Genomic DNA, 22825 nt, shown 5'->3' with positions numbered 1-22825 from the left:
TCTTAGCAATACAGCCGGACTATATTGTACGATGTTTGGTTACAACCTGCCCCCGGTGTTCCAATTATTAATTTATCCTTGACATTAAATGTGTAGATATACTGATATCTTTAAACTCTTGGAGTCAACGAACAAATGATCTACTGCAATTACTTGTATACAGTCATGTGTAATTTCGTTCTTCCATGATTGCATTTTTTTACCTTTGACGTCTTCATTTACCACAGCTTTATTCCAAACAGTTTGGACAATGGTAAGAAAACTTTAATTTCCTCTCGAAGATTTTTAGTTTTGAATATTACAAGATTACTTGATAACCATCCTAAAAATACGTATTTCTCTAGTTTTTTAATGTTGTACTGTATATTTTACGAATCCCATATCATTTTCAGAATTTAAGAAAATTTTACTTACTACCATTTCTTTATGAAATTTACTAATTCGCAAAGGTCGAAAATCTGTCTGGAACTCAGTCATTTTTGTTTGTTTGTTTATGTTTGGTTTGCGGTTGCTCTTTCAAGAAAATCAAGAAAACAATGACGTGATATATTCGTCAGAGGAGTTTCTAAAGTATAGATGGCAATTCAGGTGGATGAAGTTGTGTGCATATATAAGGAATGGTATTCAAAGAGTAAGCCTTAAAAATGTTTACCGGCAGAGACATCACCAGATTGGCAGGATAATCCTCCATGTCATTGAGTGGGTCAAAATCATCAAGGGAAAATCTGGCTTTGCTCAGTCTCTCCTTGCTGTCCAGCTGCATCGACTGAAGATACACGGTGTAGTTAAAGCACCTGTACCTCTCCTCGCCTTCAGTAAAAAAAAAAGGTTCACTTGCAACGTTAAAATGTCCTTTTGTAAATGTTATCAATAATCTCGATTAGCCCATCTGAATGGAGATGCATTTATTATGAAATATTAAAATGTAATTAAATCAAATAAATAAAATCTTAGTTCAATAAATAAAGTTGTATAATGTGCGAAATAAACAGTCGATTAATTTGTGGGATCGCTGGTTTTTGCTTCCTCTCTCGATTCTTTAAATATTTAGTATACGTATGGTCCATACCATGCATCATTATATAACATCCTCTGTCTGACTTGATCTGGTCTTACCCATGAAACAAACTGTAAATGCCTAAAGTTATTTCATTTTAGCATGTCAATATTTTATTGTCTCTTTGCGATAGCATGTGACAAAAAGCGAACAAAAATTATATTCAACTAAAAAAGACATTACAATGATAGTTACGTATGTATTAGTCACAAGTAACAATTTCCTTTATGAAAATAAAGGAATGAAGAATTATTTCATGAAGATTTTAAGAAAATCAAGTATCTTAATGGTAAAATAAATGCAGAGGTTGTTGAAGGCTTATTCTAAAAGTAGGGAGTTCTCAGGCGCAAAATTAGTAAAGAGAGCTGACGGGAGACAATGATTAAAGATACAGTCTACTAAATGCTTTCGAAGCATACAAAAATACGCTTTTATTATAAACTCTATATTTGGAAATCATCGGTTCATCGCTCTGTAAAATGCTCATTTGTCTGGATCTTGTAAAGGTACAGTGCATTCTTTGTAAATCTTCAGTCTTCAGTGGTTGATCGTCCGTTCTTGAACCTCTGACTCCTGTCTATTGCCAATGTCAATTGGATAATTATATCACTCATACTTTAATATGATTGGCCAAGTGTAGCAATTGCTCTCAGTGGTTATAACATGATGTTAATGTTTCCTTCACCATTACGGCGTTTCATTAGTAAAAATAAACCCTTGATAAACTGACATAAATTCAATTCGACTGTTTTGAACAAAATAAACAAACCAATTTTTTAACTAAGTACCTATCATCCAGCAGCATTCTTGTTCTCTTTCTCTCATCCACTCGGCACGCTGAACAACAAAAGGTACCCTTGGGTATCCTGTCCCGCAAAAATTGTCCACTCGACGCCGCCGTATGTCATCCATGCAATTCTTTCTCTGAATCCTATACTGTAATTTACATACATACAATTGTTATTTTGTTTATACTATATTAAGTTTAACAAATGGTTACACGTGTTCAGATTATATCGTCTATTCAATTCAATATTTTGTCGTTTAAATTAGGATGGAATTGGTGCGAGTTTAATAACATTCAAAGATCTCAGTTCAAGAAGACTAGAAAAAATGGGGAAAATATAAAATATTGAAAGAAAATACATAATAAATACATTTGTATTTTTACTGTGTTGTTTATGCATTTGTTTCTTTAGCCAAACTTTGTACAACGGCTGCCAGGAAAACAGTAGCTGCAAGGAAATTATATTACTCAATACAGTTCCATATTTTCACATCTTGAACCATCTTTAAATTGTTTCTCATCGTGAGCGATTCAAACGTTTAATATGTTTTATATACTTTCGACGGCTCTCATATATTTAGTGTTTGACCAATTAAACATTTCCTGCGTTGTTCAAGATCTGATAGGTCAAAGACGCACATGGTCACATGTACACGTGCTCAGTTTAAAGGTCTACATGGAAACGAGATCAACATCAAGATATGCATGGACATATGACAAATAAGATGTTTTTTTATGGACACACGATCAATATGAAGGTCTGCATTAATATATGATCAGAACCAAGGTCTACATGGACACATGATCAATAATGATGGTCTGCGTGGAAACATCATAAGTTTACAAATTTACAAGGATACACGATCAATAGGAAAGCTTACGTAACCACATGCTCAATATATAGGTCTATATTACTAACGCCACCAGGTTTTGTGAAGTTTAGCGATGTAAGGCATGAACTAACTGATGGTGCATCGAGTATGTTCAATGTCGTGTCTCATTTTAAGCTTTGTGTCAATGCATTTAAAATTCTTCTTTTTGCAATGTTAATAAATCTAAAGTTTTCATCTTTGTTTTTTTTTTTTCTCTTATACTCTTAATCGTGTTTTTATTTAATTTTCAATTTCTGAACATATAACTCATTTCTTTTTCTTCAGAATTTCGCGTACACCTTGTAGCAGGGTCTTCTACAACAATTCCAGTTGAACTCAGCTTTTGTGTCTATTTTCTCTTTGATAGCTGTCTTAAAATCCATCAAATTTGTTTAAGAGTTACATCACGAATTATTTTGTACCAATAAAGGTAAACTTGCATGACATCTTACAATAACGTTTGCTTAAATTGTATATATATATATATATATATATATATATATATATATATATATATATATATATATATATATATATATATATATATATATATATATGTATATGTATATATATATATCTTAAAAATATTTCCATGTAAATTCAATGGAAGATAGTAAAGACATGAATGAAATTATCCAAGTTTAACAAAGAACGTGAAAATGTTCTTTCACAAGAGACCAAAAGTCTATGCAGAGTTCGCAATTGGTTGACAACATGGAAAATGTTCAAATGAATCAAAATATACCGACGCTGAATGTACCAAGAACGAAGTATCAAAATATTGCAAGATACAACAGCCATAAAACAGAGTATAAATAGGATGAATGTACATAGCTTAAATAATACTATTATTTGGTAAATGGTGGTATAGCTGTTTTGACATCTTGTTTATCTGGTCAAACAGTAACGTTACTTGCATGTATTCGGGTAACGTGATAAAACCCGTACAACGCAATGCTAGAGACCCAAGCGTCAATAAAATTAAGGAACATCCCCGTAAGATTCTGCATATATATAACCTGATTAAAGAACTGCTGTAACTTTTCTGGACAATAAATACCTAAGTTTTCACGATTAGAAAACATCATTTAATGATCACCAAAAACAACATTAGCACAATGTATTATGCAACATTAAGTGCTCTTCCTACAAATGTCTTTTTTGAAAACCTATTGTGGTTTACAACCGAATCTACCAGGAATCATGGATACTGAGGAACTTCAAAAGCTTATCATACAAGTTTCTTGAGGCAAGTTCACAGCCGAATACTCAACAGGAAATGGACTCTCTACTGACAAAACTATTGCTCATCAATCGTTTTGCAAAAGCAAACCTTTACCACTTGGTCCTTAACGACGAATTGACAACGTAGAATGTGAACCTATGGGCCAAGGAAGAATTACACCTGTGGTTTAAGTGTTGAGCTCGAAAACGTTTAAGTTTAGAAAAGAACTTCAAGAAAATGTTAAAATCCTCGCTGAATGGCATGTCATCAGACGAATAGCAAGTTAGGTATGATCATAAATGTAACCGCCTAATCTAATGCATCAGCAGATTCAATATACCATGAGGACGGTTTAACAGTCCCTTTCATATATATATATATATATATATATATATATATATATATATATATATATATATATATATATATATATATATATATATATATATATATATATATATATATATGTGTGTGTGTGTGTGTGTGTGTGTGTGTGTGTGTGCAATAAACTGGCAACGAACAGTGCAAAACTAGTATCTAACTGGCATGAGCGCTTTCGACACTCTTAATGAGTCTTTTTCAAAGGCAAATACAAAAGGCATCTATCTTAATCAATCTCTGACACACGCGAACCCTTGCTGGATCCATTGCGCTTGAAAGGACTTTTATTCGCCATATGATTTGTATTTTTTAAATATATATATATGTGTGTGTGTGTGCTCGCATATGTGCGTGTGCGTGTGTGTGTGTGTGTGTGAGAGAGAGAGAGAGAGAGAGAGAGAGAGAGAGAGAGAGAGAGAGAAGAGAGAGAGAGAATGCAAAGTAGCTACACAATTTTTAACCGGGTGAAGGCAGGGATAAAAACAGTTTCAGCCTTTATGTGCGTTTCTGCAGCTGGTTTGTGTTTAGCGGAAAAGTAACTGTTAAGCTGTTCGTGTGTTTTTTGCTGGTGGTAGGTACTATTCAAAAGTCATGAAGGGACAACTAATTTATAATAGGAAGTTCTAAAACTTTATGAAATATTGACGTCTTTCAGCAGTAAGCTAAAAAGTAGCCAAGGCTATTAGGTTTAAGGAAATCAATCATGTAGAGAGTTCGTTTTTTGTTTTAATCATTAAAGAAAACAAACATCCACAAAAAACTACACATCTAATCATGAAAAATAAGCAATACTGAGTACTGAGATCAAGGAAATATATGAATGGAAAATCCCAACCCGTATTAGAGACAGGGAAGAAAGTAAATGAGATTGATACACTAGATAAACTTACATGAGAGGAATCTTGGAGTGACGGCAAAGGGTACAAAGTGAACAGAAAAGCTTTAAGCATATGATGTTTACATTTGGCTTATACAAATAACTTGCTGTGAAAGCAGACAATCGATAATGCCTTATTTTAGGCACAATAAATGATCATGATTATAAGAATACAGTTTTAGAAAATTAATACAAGTTAAACTTTCCATTTCAATCGAGGGACTTCTAACAAAGAAATCTGTCAACAATCCAAATGAGAACAGAAATTATAAATTTTGCATTTCGCAACCGAAGACGGATTTGTTTTTGTCAACACAGTATTTTTGATGAACTCAGAAACAATATATTTTGTCAAATCAGCAATTAGAATGAAAATATCTGTTTTAATCCTTGATGGGTTTTGCAAGCCAGAGATGCCAATGAATAAAGTGAAAAAGGGAATGACTGCGTATTACGACAACTACGAAAGTAATAATGCTGAATGTTTTATACAATTAAACGTGTATATCAGGAACTAAAATACTAATTCATCTGATCAGGAATTGTCTACACAATGATTCAACACATTAAATAAAAGTAATCGGACATAGCAAGCGCTAAGAGTCAAATCAGGTGACATACCTAACATCCAAAAATGTTTACAACCGATGAAGTAAATGATAAACAATTTTTAAGAAATGGAGAAATAATACTTGGAAAACCACAATGGCAGTTTATATCTCGACTGGAAGAAATAACAAGGGAATTCTTTTGCCACCTACAATTATGAGATTATGCAGATAGTAGGTAATAATAGCCCAAATATTAATGAAAAGAACAATGAGATCATTGATAACAATAATATTCTGACAAGGTTGCTGCAGAGAAATGAATTCTAAAAAATACACATAAAAGGCGGAAAAATACGGACAATCATAAGAACATAAATGTTAATGAAATCACAATAAACTCTATGAAAACATTTTACCATTTATCTATTACAATTCTGACTATATAGACTAAAATGATAAAAGATGCTAAATTTTAGAAAACATTGCCTGCCAAGGTTGAAAAATCCAAACCAGATACGAAAGAATACGCTGATCGAGAAGGGTTGATAATATCGATATAGTACACAGCTGTATTGACGAATCCGAGAAAAAGATCAAACAAATCAGAAAATAATTAAATGTTCTGAAACAAAACTTTACAACAGATATAAATACATTCTAAACCGATATATACAAAAGGGCTCCCACATTTAAAGCGTTAGAATTCAAACAGTTTACACCAACACAAAACATACAATATACAGATATTTGAACCTCTAGTCAGCACTAACATGTGTGTAAATAATATTCCCTTCTTTTCAAAGAATAAATTTTAAGTGCAACTTTAGGAAATGTAGTTTCAGCTGCTAAAGGTAATGTAAGATATGAGTACGCTGTCATTTTGAAAGATATCAAAGATTTTTCGGAGCTCGAAGTCAGAATCTACATCCATTAGTTATCACTCAAAGATTTATCTATTCTCCAACACTATAATACAAGACATACACAATAGATACTCCGCAAAACTACCTTGCTCAAAATAATACAAACAGGTGTAGGTATATTTGCATGTGATGTTCTGAAGCTACAAATAGAATTAATCATGAAAAGTAACTCCCAATAGCATAACTGTATTTCCTAGCACCAAAGAGATTTATCTCTTTTGGACATTTAGATGGCTGTAATATATTTCGATGTTTATGGCGCGTACAAAATTGTAAAGATATTATTTTGACTGCAAGATTTTGCATTATTTTAGTGTCCCTATACCATTCAATATGTTAGATTCTTATTTTTCTTTTCTCCTTTCAATCTTACTATTAGCTATAAACATGAATTTGATTTTTTAATAGTTTTTGTTATTGTATCTACACAGGATTGCTTAGTGTAAAAAAAAACGCAAAAAGATATATGAAAATAAAATGTTCCACTCGCTAGAAATGTAATACTTTTATTTTAGAAGAAGAAGAAGAAGAAGAAGAAGAAGAAGAAACATTATATGAACTTGGAATTTCTTTCGTTCACCTTTTTGCAACACACCAGTATGTCGTTTCTCTTCTGTTCCAGAGCCTCTTCAAGATACTCGGCCTGCCGGAAATTCAATAGTACAATATTGCGCCGGTCCTTGAAGTAATCTGTAACCAGAAGCTCAGCGCCACTGATTTTCCTGTTGACTCTGCAGAGGAACTCCGCTTTTTCGTCGTACGATAGCTATAATAATATTTTATTTTACAAATGATTAATGAAGCAAGTCATCAAACGTCTGAAATGGAAGCAATATTTCTTTCACAACATAATTTTATCGCCCAAGGCAATTGAAAATTGACTCCGCTTGAAAATATTTCTTGCTTGGCGTGAAAGAAATGCTGTCATTGAGAAAATTAACTTCGATAGTTCGGTTGCTTTGATATATGTTTGGACAAGATATACTGAACAGGAAAAGAGCAGAAAAGACAAAGGTCACGCACACACACACACACACACACACACACACACACTTCTTATGTTCTGAAACAAATTAAAGAAAAAGCTCGAGATACATGGACATTACTCGGAAAGGAGTCCTTGCTCTATTTTTTGTATGGATTTTCTTTAACCAGCACAACAACAAAAATTTCGATACGACAAAAGTTTTCCTTTTAACTCCGCTGCTTATCGCGGCTCTTGAGTCGTGCTTGTTTGAAGGGACCATAATATGTCGATATTAAATATCGTGTCTATCAGCTTTTAAAACCACATTAAATAACACGAAAATGCCACCTGTCGCCATCGACGGATAACCAGCTGTTCCATCTAGCGGATAGTCAGGTGCGGTATGGTTGTGCTGATCCATATGGATTTACAAGATGTTAAACATAAGACTTTACACCAGTGCTGTCCAACCCGCGGCCCGCGGGCCTCATGCAGCCCGCAGACTTATTTTAAATGGCCCGCCAGAGCTCGAGCAGCTCTATAGTCGTTGCTATTCAGTTTTGTGATGCCGCCCTCAGCTTTAAGAAAAACATTTTTCAGTTGTCCATGGTGTCAAAAAGGCTGGACAGCATTGTTTTACACGAAAATATGTTGTAAAAGTCGCAGAAAGGAATCTTCAGCTGTCTATAAGTCTCTAACAATGGTCGATACGTGCACTGATATATTGCTGACAAATCTGTCTGCAGTAATTGCACCGTTTGAATAGATTAGATCAGAACCCAAACCAACATACTAATAAATGTTTGGGGGCTGATTTACCAGATATGTTATTAGCATTTAACATTAATTACAATGTGTAGTTTCTGCTGTGCTTATCATATGGGTCAAATACATTAACCTGAATTCCGACTTTCTTTTTAAAGACTCATTTGCTTGCATTTGGTTATGTCAGGAAAGCAACTCGGATAATGATATTCCTATTCTTTGATTATTTAAAAGAAGATCTTATAGGAATAAAATTCATCTAGCAGGCTGTGAATGTTGATTGTTGTGAGCATCATTTCATGCAAAAATCTCATCATGTCTCAAAATTATTGAAAAGGCGAAAAGGTCTTTGTGACTCATTACCCCACCCCTCAACCTTTGCACGTGAAAGGGTAGCGTCTGCAATATGGCAAACCTACATCATTTTTCAAGAGTCACCGAGTGAATAACCGTGCCATTAATATATCTCTCGCTTATGACCTTGGAATAATTGAAATTTCAATAGTCAAATAGTTTCATTGTATAAATGCACTTAATTCAACAAGTTCGCTAAGTTCACAGACCTCTATACATGCACCGTATTTATTCGCGCGTTAATAGAGCAAAACTGCAAACAACATAGACCTGATCTGCCTTCGCATAGTATGCCGGCAGATTAGGATTTATAGTATGTGTTTGACTAATTACTCCTAATTAATCTGCATATACCCAGATCTGTTGGCACATTATGGGATGGTAGATCAGGGTTTATAGTATGTATTTGACTAATTGCTCCTTAAAAAAAAAACACTGCATATACCCAGATCTATTGGCACATTATTGGATGGCAGATCAGGGTTTATGCTCTTTGCAGTTGACTCATGTTACAGGCGAGTATAATGTACGTCAATATGTTCAAATAAATGATTTACGTAGATGGTATAAAATTCATTCGAAGAAGGCAAGTGGAAGAAAATGGTGACAAAATATAATATAAAAAAGAACAAAGATATAATAGCGTTTAAATATGTAAATTATGAAAGAAATAACTGAGTATTTCCTTTCCTTGTCTCTCGCCGCATAATGATCGAAGTGTTCCGAGGACAAATTTTTTGTCATTGAAGTAAACACTTTGTCCTCAACATTTTCATCATTTTTACGTGCTTCTATGATTACCTATAAATAAAGAAACAGGCACGAAAAAAGAAAAATCTACTCCTATTTAATCTTTCTGAGGTGAAAGTGGTCGTAGATATCATCAGAGACTGACCAAGATGCACTACGAGGGTTGTTCTATTAAAAATTAATCAGCAATATTGTTATGAAATTATAATATCAGTCAACAGTATTATATAATTAGACGGCAAAAAGAACAATGACAACACCAGCAACAATAATAATAATAATAATAATAATCGTCATCACCACCATCATCATCATCAATAATAATAATAATAATAATCAACATCATCATCATCATCATGCGGATGAGTAGGAAGAGAAGATGAGGATGCTGATCACGCATGCCTATTTTTACCGCAAAGTAGAGAGCACATGTTACAATAAATACTTTCTTTCACTTGCACTATCCTTTCCATAGCTTTTTATATTTAACATGAATCAAAAGAAGAAAAATTGTTCTCGTAAAAAAATTGATGGAAGAGTACGCAAGCTCGAACGAATTGAAAATTGCAAACATTTCTTTCACTTCATATGATATCGTTTATGGGAATTTCCTAGAACATTTTACATTAGGCATTACAAATGATGATAAGGACGACAAGAAGGAAGAAGTGGAGGATGAGCAGCAACACTTTACATAATGTATTCCTTGTACCTTTCTGTGCCTAGAAATTTTAATAATAATTGTTAAATCCTATTTTTATTATTTTTTCAACTATCAGTTGTTATTAACCTAACTATGCCTATGCTTACTCAACTCTTTATATCTTATGGGCCGTTAGACTTGTATACACACATACATAAGCAAGCATGAATGCGTGCATACATGGATGCATCGATCCATCCATACGTACATAGCATACATACTGTTTCAAGGAATATGCAGACAAAAAGCACGTATTAATGCCAGAAATTGTCAACGCACAGAATACCTGCCGATATTCGTCATTTACCTAAATGTCTTAATTAGCTCAGTCCACCTCTCCACCACATATATGTTCGACTGCTTTTCCCTTTCTCTTTCTCTATATCGCTTCTCCTACCTATTTCAAAATGTGTTTAAAAGGTTACGAAGGAGATGTGAGAGTGCAGAGCGGGGTAATTCATCGCTCTATATCGAGGCTGACGGGACAAGTTGTGCGTGAAATCAGGTATCTGTAATTGGTTCGGGAAAATATTGTTTTATAAAATTGAATAGCTTTTAATTCTTAACCACTCACTTTTAATGACTTTATTGTCTTCCTGCCCACTCGAATTAGTCATATTAAAAATGTATAACATGGAATCAGAACATGTGTTTTCTATGGCAGCTGAATTAGATGTAAAAGATTCTCACCTCCATAACATTAACTGATAATTGGGTCTCCGATTCTTCTTCATCGTTATCGTCGGTGTCTACGTTGCTATCGGCGTCCTCGGGTTGCGTGAAATATTTTTCTATAAATACCATGAAAACGTTAGTAGCTTGTATGTTGTTGAGGACTATTTACATCTTGAGAAACAATATAGCAAAGGTATATTATGCTTTTCTGGTCCTTATCAAAGCATAAATTAGATTTAATTGATAAAATGATTTACAGACCAGCTGTAGAAACTTTTCAAAATATTACATAGAACAATAATGAAACTCGTCTGGCTTATAATATGTTTATTCATTGTCCTTTCATTTATTTACATCTGTGTACTTTTAAGTATCACTAATTAAAAAACTTGCTTCATTTTAGTTATGCTATCCAATTTTTTTCAATAAACAAAAAAGACAGAATTTTCCAAGATCTATAGAGCGTCATCAACACGCGCAAAACGTAAAACAGTCTCATCAAGAAATGTAACATATGGTGGTTTATCTATTCTTTAGAAAAATGTTTACTTCCTTCAAGAAATTTTAAATACAAAACACATTTACCGTATCAAAAAGTTGCTTCATACAGAAATGGAAATTATGGCATTTTCGATATTATGGACTATTTTTAATTAGTTGTAGATCTAAGGTGCAACCAATACATCTAGCAGAGTTTTAGGTTCGCAAACTATTTAAGAATATGTTTTCTTTCGTGATAAATATTGTTTTCGTGCCTTTCTAAAGTTTCATGCGTCTTTGTAATGTTAAAGTTACAATTTTTATTACAGACAAGCAGTGCCAGAAGGACCATTGCGTTTGACCAACGTCATTATAATCCCCCATCTCTACATAACTTTTAATATCCTTTGTCTTCTTTTTTTCTTCAACATGTCCCTGCTTTACTGTCACAGACTGTTTAGTACCCTTTAGAATATCGTTATTTCCTGCATCAGCATTAGTAATAAGGTTTATCCAGAGTTTAAACAAGTAACCTGATTTGTGTGATTTTGGTAGTGTCCGAGGACACTATCCATTTTAATCACAACGTAACTCGGTAACTAAAAGAAAGCATCATACCAACAGCATATAAGCTTTGTATTTGTGATGCGTTGTTGAAGTTTTCAAATAATGTTTTCATCTGTGTTGTAAATTTCCTCTCCTAAAATTAAAGGCTACATTAACTTTTTAATAGCATCTGATATTGTTGAAACAGATCGTGTAATACATGTTCTATGTTTTACAGATGCACCTAATCTACAGATTGTATAAAAACAAATGTGTTGATTAATTCTAGCAATCCCCTTATATATCAATCCGTTCCATTCTTACAGAAAGAAGTATGTACAGCCAATAGCTTCACGTCTGTCTGCCATAGAATTCATTTCATCAAATCATGATGTTCTCCAGTATTCAACTGTACCGGCTTCATAGCTACGTTTACGTCTGTAAGCAGCGAACAACACAAACGTGTACGTTGGCATGCCTTTGATGTAGATAAGATGTATGTTCTTACTGCCTATTATCGACAAAGAAATTATTTTTTTCTAATGTGGTATCTCTAGTCTAACCGTGATGAAATTTTTAATTTTTGCAAATCAAACGAACTGGTTTAAAATTTATCTTAGTGTTATTTGATTTAAATGCATTGACGTCAGTTAAATATATGATACTTTCAAATCTGAGGATAACAAAACGTTTGCATAAAGAGTTCACAAATTTTGGTAAATCGTTGTCGTTTTGTGCCATAGAATCAATGTAAAACTCTAATCTGAAGTCGTTAACACTGTTATTATCTTGCACATGAAAACCAGAGGTTCAATGTAATAAAAGTGTAATTAACTTTATCTTGCTAAATGAAATTTCTATGTTATTGTAATAATCTGAATAACATGAAAAGGTTATGGTGCTATACTAGTTTAATTGACTTTTGTAATTACTTATTCCGTTAATTTGCTCATGCAAAAGGCGTGTCTCTTTTTCAGAATACTAAACATTAATATGAAATTGGCTTTTCTTCTGCTAACCCATCGTATATATCGGTCCTATTTTTTCACAATCAAATGTCATTCTTTATTGGCTCTCCTCTCTCTCTCTCTCTCTCTCTCTCTCTCTCTCTCTCTCTCTCTCTCATTTTCTTCATCTGTAACACTCTGTTATTTTTCAGTTTTATTTACCATTTCTTCTTTTCTTTTGTCTTTGCGCATTTGTAGCATTTAGCAAGTGGATGTATCTGTTATATACGTTATCTTGGACACGGCTGAATTCAGTCAAACAAACATTATTCATTCTTCCCTTGATTTATGTAGATTAATTTGAATTACTTCAAAATTACAAATGAAAATGTTTTCATGCTTCTTCACCTTGCTGATTATAAATTGTTCTTCATCTGACATTTATTTTAAGGGCAATGTGTTTTTAATCTGGTTCCCAACTATAAAACAATCAAGTTTACCATTCACATTTAATAAATACATATCTTGTACCGTCCATTACTTTTATTCTTTTCACAACTTTAAATACATTGATATTTCGTGTGTACAAAAAATATGCCTATCTCCTGTTCCTTCAAGATTTCAATCTGCAAAAAATAGTATCACCGAATATTATTTCCTCCTTTTTAGATATTTCTTCAGTTATGTTAGAAAGGTAGCACTTTCCAGTTTTTTTATATTTCGAAATTCTAAATATTTCCCCAGTTTCGTGCATCAGTTCCAAAGTTGCCCAACAGCTAAACGTATTGTTTCGATTTGTTTTGTTATATGGTTACTTCAATCAGTGCCATATCTATTGATCTGTTATGCGTGTTGTTGCATCCATCAAACAATTTTGAAAAAACGTGAACTTAGTTCTTGATTTCGTTTATAATGTAATACTTCCACAGTTTTGTTCCCTATGGTTCTATTCAATATTTCCAGTACCTACACTTTTTGTCAAAATAATTGTACAAGTATTCAGTGTTTCCCTTTACCGGCGAATCCTGAACTTTTCTGTTGTAAAATTATTAATCGTTATCAAATTATAACTTTTTTCAGAGTTTCCCTCTTTGAATATTTCTTTGTAAGCATCGTTCATTATATTGTATTTTGAAAAGAAATCTATGACCGTTAAAAAGTACTTGATTTTTTTCTTTCTATCTTAATGTTGTGTTTATGTCTGTATGATTGCATGTCAAACATGTCTGCCTGCCACTGGTTCTTGTCCGGACTGAAAATACTTTTGGTACGGAGAACATTCCCTCCCACCACCACCACTTGAGTTAAAGTATACTATATAGTCATCTGTTCTTTAAATTCGGCGTGCTTTTTTTATCTTTGACTCGCTTAATGTCTTCATATGGGTGATATTTGAATAAGCAACTGAACATTCGTGATTGTAGTAAAGATATCCTAACTACTGTTCTTAGTCGCACCTTAAAATCTCAGACATTGTTCATTAAAACGGTATACAAACACCGCAAATAATAGATTGTGCTGGATAAATTGTATTTTGGTTTTATTGACAAGCTACATGGTCATCCATATACATTTAATTTTCAACAATTAGCAACGTTTCTTAACTCTTTTAAAGGTATGAATCCTATCTAATTATGTCAAATTTCGCCATTCCTATGGCTGAATATACAAGATCTTCTTTATATACTGAGCCAAAGTGACTTGTTTTAAATCTAAATTGGCTCTTTATATATGTTTCAACTCAATCGTTGTAGACTGGCCTTATAAAATTACGATATCGTCAAGTTGTATAATGAATTTAGCCGACTGCAAACTTTGTTTATTTACTCACATCAACTACATAATTTATGCCTTGCTCACATCGTACGGTTTTAACCATGTTACTATCAAGACTTTCATTTAAATATTGTCATAATTAAATTTAATATGCAAATTAGTTTCTTTTCAAAGCATTCTGCTATATCTTGTTTAGCTGAAAGGAAAATATCAAATATGTTTATTCTCTTGCGTGATATTTTGCAGTTCTGCTAGCTTTGTCCACACTCTTTATACATACATACATACATGCACGCACGCACGCACGCACGCACACATACATACATACATACATGCATACATTCATTGATACATACATACATACATACATACATACATACATACATACATACATACATACATACATACATACATACATACATACATACATACATACATGCATGCATGCATACATACATACATACATAGTCAAATTAGTAAAATGAAAATATCAGCACTGTTCATGGAAATCCCAATCGTCGACAAAAGAGAGATTAAGAGAAACACCACCAGAAAAGATATACATAAAAAATATCAGAAAGTCAGTGCTTCCCCGTGATTTTATTTTTATATATTTTATCTTTTATTTTTTTTATTTTCTTTTTATTTATTTTTTTTAGTTTCTTTAGAATCCACTGGAGATTGTATTAACTGGAGTCAACTGTACTTTTTCTTCTGCGATTTAACTCCTGACAAAACTGCTAAACGCCTTTTCTATTACCTGCTGTGCAAGGTAGTCCCTAATACAAAAAATTCTTCTTCAGAAAAGTTATTACAGTACGTAACCCCACTCATTCCGCCCAGCAATAACGATTTTACCAATCAGTTCAAACGATTTAGCAATTAATTATAAATATATACTAATCCGTTAGGACGATTTAGTACCACATGAGAACAATTTAATGATCCTAGAAGAATTAATAATGGGTTCGATTTGATTAGTAATCCGTTATAAAGACTCTTTTCGAACGAATTAGAAAATTCGTTAAAACGATTTAGTAATCCGTTATAATGAATTACTAACCGATAAAGCATATTAGTTTTATTTGTTTCTTGGCACCAAATAATCGTGAAAATCTATATTAATGCGGCTTGAGAACATATTCTATTCGCTTCAAAAGACGTTATTGTATGTTGTGTACAGTCATATCTTTATTAATTTGTACCTGATATGTATGTTGCCTCAGAAATACGTGAATTAGAAACACACAGCAAAACCTTATATCATTACTGTTTAGAAGTACTCTGTTTTACGTAACAATTTCAAAGTTCTACTCTGTTCAAGAGATGTAATTGTAACTACTGATGTATGTTGATGCATACTTTGTATACATCTGCCCATATTAAATATACGTTCATTTTACATATTCGTTCAATTTTCTTGTTTCTTCCTATTATTTTTTTTTCAATTATGAACGGGAAATGCTTTTCGCCATACTTTTGATCACTGGAATGTGGAAATTGCCTTTGACTGTGTCCACGTTCATTTTGATTGTGGGGCGATCATAAGCCTTGATCCATACCTGTCTAGTAAAGGTTTGTGGAAAGGAATATGCCTATCACCTCCATTTAGACAATCTTGATATTGACAAAGTCCCCATTGACAACTTTCCAACATTATCAATCAAAAATTGACCAACCGTTGAAATTTCCGATAACCAAACAGCTTATTAGAGAAAAATGACGGATGTAAACAGTGTTTGGAAGTGTCCAATTCACTCTCGCTTATTGGTTAATCCAATGTTTGGAAGTGTGTATAATTCACTCTCGCTTATTGGTTAATCCAATGTTTGGAAGTTTGTCTAATTCAATCTCGCTTATTGGTTAATCCAATGTTTGGAAGTGTGTCTAATTCAATCTCGCTTAATGGTTAATCCAATGCTTGGAAGTGTGTCTAATTCAATCTCGCTTAATGGTTAATCCAATGTTTGGAAGTGTGTCTAATTCTCTCTCGCTTATTGGTTAATCCAATGCTTGGAAGTGTGTCTAATTCAATCTCGCTTATTGGTTAATCCAATGTTTGGAAGTGTGTCTAATTCTCTCTCGCTTATTGGTTAATCCAATGTTTGGAAGTGTGTCTAATTCAATCTCGCTTATTGGTTAATCCAATGTTTGGAAGTGTGTCTAATTCACTCTCGCTTATTGGTTAATCCAATGTTTGGAAGTGTGTCTAATTCAATCTCGCTTATTGGTTAATCGATTAGTGTGATTGAGAAATGATGATAGATCAACTGTGGTTATATTGCTATGAGAAACCAATTTTGTCTTCTAGAGATTAAATGTCTGATAAAACTGTCTTTCAAGTTGTCTGTCATACTGAAGGCAAACAATAGCATCGTACCGTTCAAAATGCATGCGATGACAGTAAAAAAATCTCGTTTTTCCATTTTATACTTAGTTTTAAAACTGATGGTATAAAACGGGGTTTTCCCTATGTACCACGATCACGATCTGTCCTTCCTTTTCATTCCTGTAGAAAACTCGTAATGGTGGAAACAGGCCGACGTTTTAAAAAGAACAAAATACCTTCCAACTCAAACTTAGATCGCACGCACACACACACACACACACACACTGTACTCTCGGCCTTTTCGACAAATCATTAAACTTTGTTAAGCATATAGCTCATTCATGAGCTAGATGGGCTTTGGTGTGACTATATCATATTAAATTATGTATTTCAACATATGGGAAATATTTTCACAACCGGGTATAAAATATTAGAAATATATAGTAACTTTGAATAAAAGTATCACGGAAAAATAAAGTTTTGATTGTGCTCAAAATGTGAACATGCCTTGCATTAAGTTTATGTAAAATGTGTTAAACTTTCGCCTTTTTTTCACGCATTACAAAATATTTTCTTATGTAAATAAACGTGGGCGGAGATTAGAACAAGTTTTAGAAAGGTTCATTACCATAATTGATTGACCAAATTAAGAAAGTCAGGACAATGCACATCATATAGTCAAAAAAAAGTGGCACGAACGTTGGAGATAGTGTCCATTGAAACGGATAGATTATTCAGAGACCCTGTTGACGGATAATAGCAAATCGTTTCCTAGATGGCGCTTGCACTCGCACATAACGCCACTTTCTGGACATTTATCGACGTTTTATAAATCTTCTGTAATCATTTATGTAAATTGTAAATACTAATAAAGCAGAGATAGTGTTCTCCACATTTTTCGCCCAAACTTAAGCATGTCACTAGGCTATCAGCGACTTAAAACAAGGCTGACCAAAGGTCAAAATGGCTTTGATTATAGCTGTGTTTTTTATATATTATTTTATGAAACGAAATTGGGTACTGGAAGGCTATATGTAAGGGGTCCTACATACCTTGTGGGCAGACGGATTTTACAAGATCGCTACTATCCTCGATGTCATCGTCCATGAAATACTCTCCAGAGGTTGAGTGAACAACTGCCCTGTTAGAATGAAATGGTAAATGTATAGATAATCCGAGTTTCATATGACCCTTCCCACCCCATTTATGATATTTGGACATTTATGTTGGGGGTAGAGTCGGAGTCATTTGCCAAACGGAAAGACGGAATTCGCCGATAACATGCGGTGTCTAAAAGGGAAAATCACATCTTTTCGCTGGGAAAATGACTCAGACCCGACACCCCAACATACATGTCCAAATATCAAAAATGGGATGGGAATGGCCAGAGGAAACTCGAATTAATGTTTAGAATACTCCTACATGAGAGGGTGGGTGTGGCTCATTTGGTGGGTGCTACTTTGCACTTGATTTAGGTATGATGCTGTACGATCCAGCAACACAATTAGGTTATTTAGTACCAAATCAATTGGAGCAAAGTATCTTACTCAAGTACACACAACACTAACTCGGCCTGGCTGATCTGATGATACAATTCGAATTATCACCTTTTCAGTCAAGTTTCCAATACGCTAACCACTTAGCTTACGTTGTGACGACAGTTATAATACGCAAACAGCATCGGAATGAAATGCGGTACTTCAGTACAGTTTTTAAAGAAGAAATTTTTTTTTTAGTAGTTATTGGAATATAATTTATGAACTTACTAATTAATCATGTAAAAATAAGGGTCAAACAGTTTATTCTCTGCATATTTTTGTTGGCGTGTCCTCGAGGTCACATATCCCGGCAAACGTTTGCATACAGCCAAAAATACCTAGGAATCATACCTTCGTTCTGCTAAATTTGACAAGTTATTGCAACTTGTATATCGCGATCTCTGCGTCAACTGCGTGTCAGTTTATTGCAACTTGTATATCGCGATATCTACGTCAATTTCATGTCAAGTTATTGCAGCTTGTATATCGCGATCTCTGCGTCAATTGCATGTCAAGTTATTGCAACATGTATATCGCGATCTCTGCGTCAATTGCATGTCAAGTTATTGCAAGTCGTACATTGAGATTTCTACGACTCGGATGTTATGCAAGGAGGGAAGACATAGGAGAAGCCGAAATAAACCACCCACATTAGTTGTTGTTGTTGTTGTTGTAGAGTTTAACGCAAATTTTCAGCACAAGATAGGCTATACATTGCGGCCAGGATAATTGGTGGAGGAAGAACCCTGGAAAACCCCGGGAAGAACCACTGACCCACGAAAAGCTACTGGCAAGCTTTCTCACGTACCAACATTAGCCGAGCCTGAGACTCGAACTCACGCAGACAAAGGTGAGATGGCAGTGATCCGTAACGGTGAGCGCTTTAGACCACTCGGCCACTCGGGGCCCCCCACCCACATTAGACTCTTGGATATAAATCAGGACAGCAGAAAACCCAGCGCGTTATTGCCCACCAGTTTCGATTTCTGATTGTTTTGAAATTACATGTATGCGTACTTGCGTGGGGGGTGGGGGTGTAGTAAGTCAAGTTGATATAATGGTTCTTATTCTGAGAAAGTCCTTGAAATTTTAACACATTTGGATAATACATGTGTGGTGTGATGAAGAGTAATTATGCAAGAATAATATCTTGTTCTCGCGTTTGTCAGAACTTTGCACCCGATGCAAGTCCTATTAAGAAAGGTTCCACCATACAGTGTTTATTCTAGTTTTCCGTAACACGCGTTATATTTCTACAATGCAAGGTATAAAATTAATCTTAAAGGCCGAATTTAAAACAGCAATAGTTGTTAGCAATTAGCTTAATTTCCACGTCAATTTGGTTTAAGTATATTCTTTCTTAAACATGTTTCATTTAATAAATTATAATGCAAAGAGGTCAGACCACGAGTTCTACCAAATTGGTTACGGTCCTCGCCAAAAGATTCAAGGTGTCAAACACAGAGTGTTATAATTTTTAACAGTGAAGACATCTCTAGTTCTGCATATGTTTTGAGAAGCCATGATTAGTACAAAGTCAGTGATTTTACACAGACTGATCTGAAGGTGTCTTTGATCTACGGGTTAAAGTCGGTCAGTATATGTGCTTCGTTAAACAATAAACTAATAGCGAACTTGAAACCTTGATGGCATAATTAAATTATTTATAATTGCAACACTGTACCATTTCAAAATGTTGTTGGTAAAAGTTGAACTAGTCTAAAGCAAAAGATGGCATTATCATAAATTGGCAATGTAATGAATTATTTAGCTATCATATTAAAATTTCACACAAGTACCTGATTGTCACACAACCGCAGAGAGGGGCTTTCCACTTAAATGATGCTTTTCCCATCGGCTCCTTTCTTTGAGTGGACACGATGTTGTAGCATCCTGACGGTTGGTACAGGTTCTTGCTTAATATGAACTGGCCCGCTCCACAACGTTCGTCACGTGCCTCCAACGACACGTGCACGTCATTAAATTTATCCTGATTATTTGACTTCACCCTAACTGTATAGAACAGACAATAAGAGGAAATAAATTTTATTGTTTTAAATACTTATTGATTGTACGCTCTAATTTTCAATAATAACCTTAGACTATATGTACCAAGAGTATTCATCCAAGAGAGAGAGAGAGAGAGAACCCTATTCTTGAGCACCTAACACCTAATCGCAAACAAAAATTCAGTATATGTTAAAATACCCTAACTCAAATTGTAAATATAATCACTATCTTATGAAATGACCAAACTTAAATGCTAAACATACTCAGGATATTTTCAAATGTCTTAATTCAAATCTAACAATATGAAGGATTATAATGTGTTGTTACTTTATTAATTTTATGTATGTAGATAAGAGTTATGATTAATAGTCATGATATATCTTGTGATGGTTTTATCAGAAAGTTTTTCTTTGTCAGAATATTGCCTTTGACTTCTACCATTACAATGGTATAATTCTTAAAGTCTTAAGTCATTTGCCTAAACCTGCGCTGGAACGGTAAAATCAGGATTTTCTATTTTGTTTTTCTGACTCGTATACTGTCAAAACCAATAAACATATAGCAAGTGTCATATCTTCCAAAACAAACTTTACTTTCATGGAGAATAACTTACTTAAATAAGTTTCATGTGGTATATAGCCTTTCCTTGCCTTCCGAACATCTAATGTGTAAATAACATGTCCGTCGTCTTCGTGGTTGTCCCCTCTATCGATGTCATCCGCGTCGTACCGATTGGTTGGACACGGCATATATGGCAGCCCAAGCGAGCCTAAAGCAAGGAAACAACACAACATCGTCATACTTTTGACTTAAAATTTAAATTGAGCTACCAAAAGGCATAATTTTGAATGAATTTGGCATAACTGTTTTACTGACTATGTTAGTTGTAAAGTTTAAACTTGTCATGAAATCTATTTAAAATCAGAGAGGTCAGTATAAATAACAAATGGAGCACGTGCAAACGATACTAATGTTGTTTAACAATCCTGGCAATAAATTATAGTGTTGTCATATGAGCGATAGACACACAAATAAAAATATCAGTCGATTTGTTAATAGATTATTTTATTTAATTCACATTAGGGAATTTGATGTTCAACAATGCTGTTTTTCAATGGTTTTACATAAATATCAAGGTCAAGTAATTTCCAAGGTGCATGTGATGGCCCACAGTTTTCCCATCAAGTTCTACCCTATCCACAGGGATTGATAATCGGTCTGAAACTGCTATGAACATTCGCAATGCTCATCTTTTCCTATCTCATGGTTCAGCTATCACTCGTGTCGTATCTCATGGCTCAGCTATCACTCGTGTCGTATCTCATGGCTCAGTTATCACTGGTGTCGTATCTCATGGCTCAGCTATCACTGATGTCGTATCTCATGGATCAGCTATCACTGATGTCGTATCTCATGGCTCAGCTATCACTGGTGTCGTCAGAATTGTACGATACCATCCAAGAATGCGTACAGACAGATAAGACTGAATTATTCCAACTTATATCTTTGAAAAGTGAACGTAAAGTACCAGACCAGTAAAACACATTTCAACTAGTGTTAGAAAAAATCTAAAGGCTACTGTCCGGGCATCATCCGACTTTGTAACGGAAGGATTTTGCCTACTCATCATTATTTGGTCTATTTATTTTGTAAAAGGAAATTAAGGCGATAGAGTTATAAGATGTGTGGGGTTGTTTTACGGCCAAGGCCTTTTCGTTAAGAAGCCATGAGCCTGCGATTACAGCTGGAATGTTAATTTAATAAGCCTTTGTAACAAAATCTGGAGAGAATAAGGTTAATCGGGTTAAAACGCTCTGGATATTTCAAGAGGTGGAATAATCTCTATAGCTTAGGCATATGTGTCAAAAGATAGGAACAGGTGTGTGTGTGTGTGTGTGTGTGTGTGTGTGTGTGTGTGTGCGCGCGTGCATGTGTGTGTGTGTGTGTTTTCATTGTCGAACTATATACATCCGGTTAGCTAAATATTCATTTTCTTGTATGTATGTATGTATGTATGTATGTATGTATGTATGTATGTATGCATGTATGTGTGTGTGTGTTCGTGCGTGTGTGTGTGTGTGTGCGTGCATGTATGTATGTATACATATATGTATGTATGTACAAACATATATACATATACTATATTAACATTTTTTGTCAGATATAATACAACATTTCATTCAATTTTAGGATACGATCAGGCTGACCACGTATTGATAAAGCCATGCAATTTTCATGCAAATTAGTACAAAATACTGTCATAGTTGGTAACAAACAAGCAAAGAAATGTACATACTAAAAATGGTGAATGT

At 34.1% G+C, this 22825-nt stretch overlaps 1 protein-coding gene across 2 annotated transcripts in view; it reads right to left on the bottom strand.

Moving 5' to 3' along the window:
• Window positions 1–22825, bottom strand: part of LOC149797286 (uncharacterized) — a 36505-nt gene that overhangs the window by 4133 nt on the left and 9547 nt on the right. For both annotated transcript variants that reach the window (XM_089962003.1, XM_089962004.1), the window contains exons 3-9: window positions 21127–21282; window positions 20303–20516; window positions 18018–18106; window positions 10903–11003; window positions 7254–7439; window positions 1846–1993; window positions 653–810 (exon numbers count right to left, since the gene is read on the bottom strand). In XM_089962003.1, the coding sequence (XP_089818129.1) occupies window positions 653–810; window positions 1846–1993; window positions 7254–7439; window positions 10903–11003; window positions 18018–18106; window positions 20303–20516; window positions 21127–21282 (1052 nt within the window). The remainder of the gene's footprint in view (window positions 1–652; window positions 811–1845; window positions 1994–7253; window positions 7440–10902; window positions 11004–18017; window positions 18107–20302; window positions 20517–21126; window positions 21283–22825) is intronic.

Source organism: Sinohyriopsis cumingii, chromosome 6 (genome assembly GCF_028554795.1).
Source record: "Sinohyriopsis cumingii isolate HCF-2022 chromosome 6, ASM2855479v2, whole genome shotgun sequence".
In the NCBI taxonomy this organism is placed as follows: Eukaryota; Metazoa; Mollusca; class Bivalvia; order Unionida; family Unionidae; genus Sinohyriopsis; species Sinohyriopsis cumingii.
The sequence above is the reverse complement of the archived record's forward strand: the minus strand, read 5'-3'. Positions and strand labels throughout refer to the sequence as shown.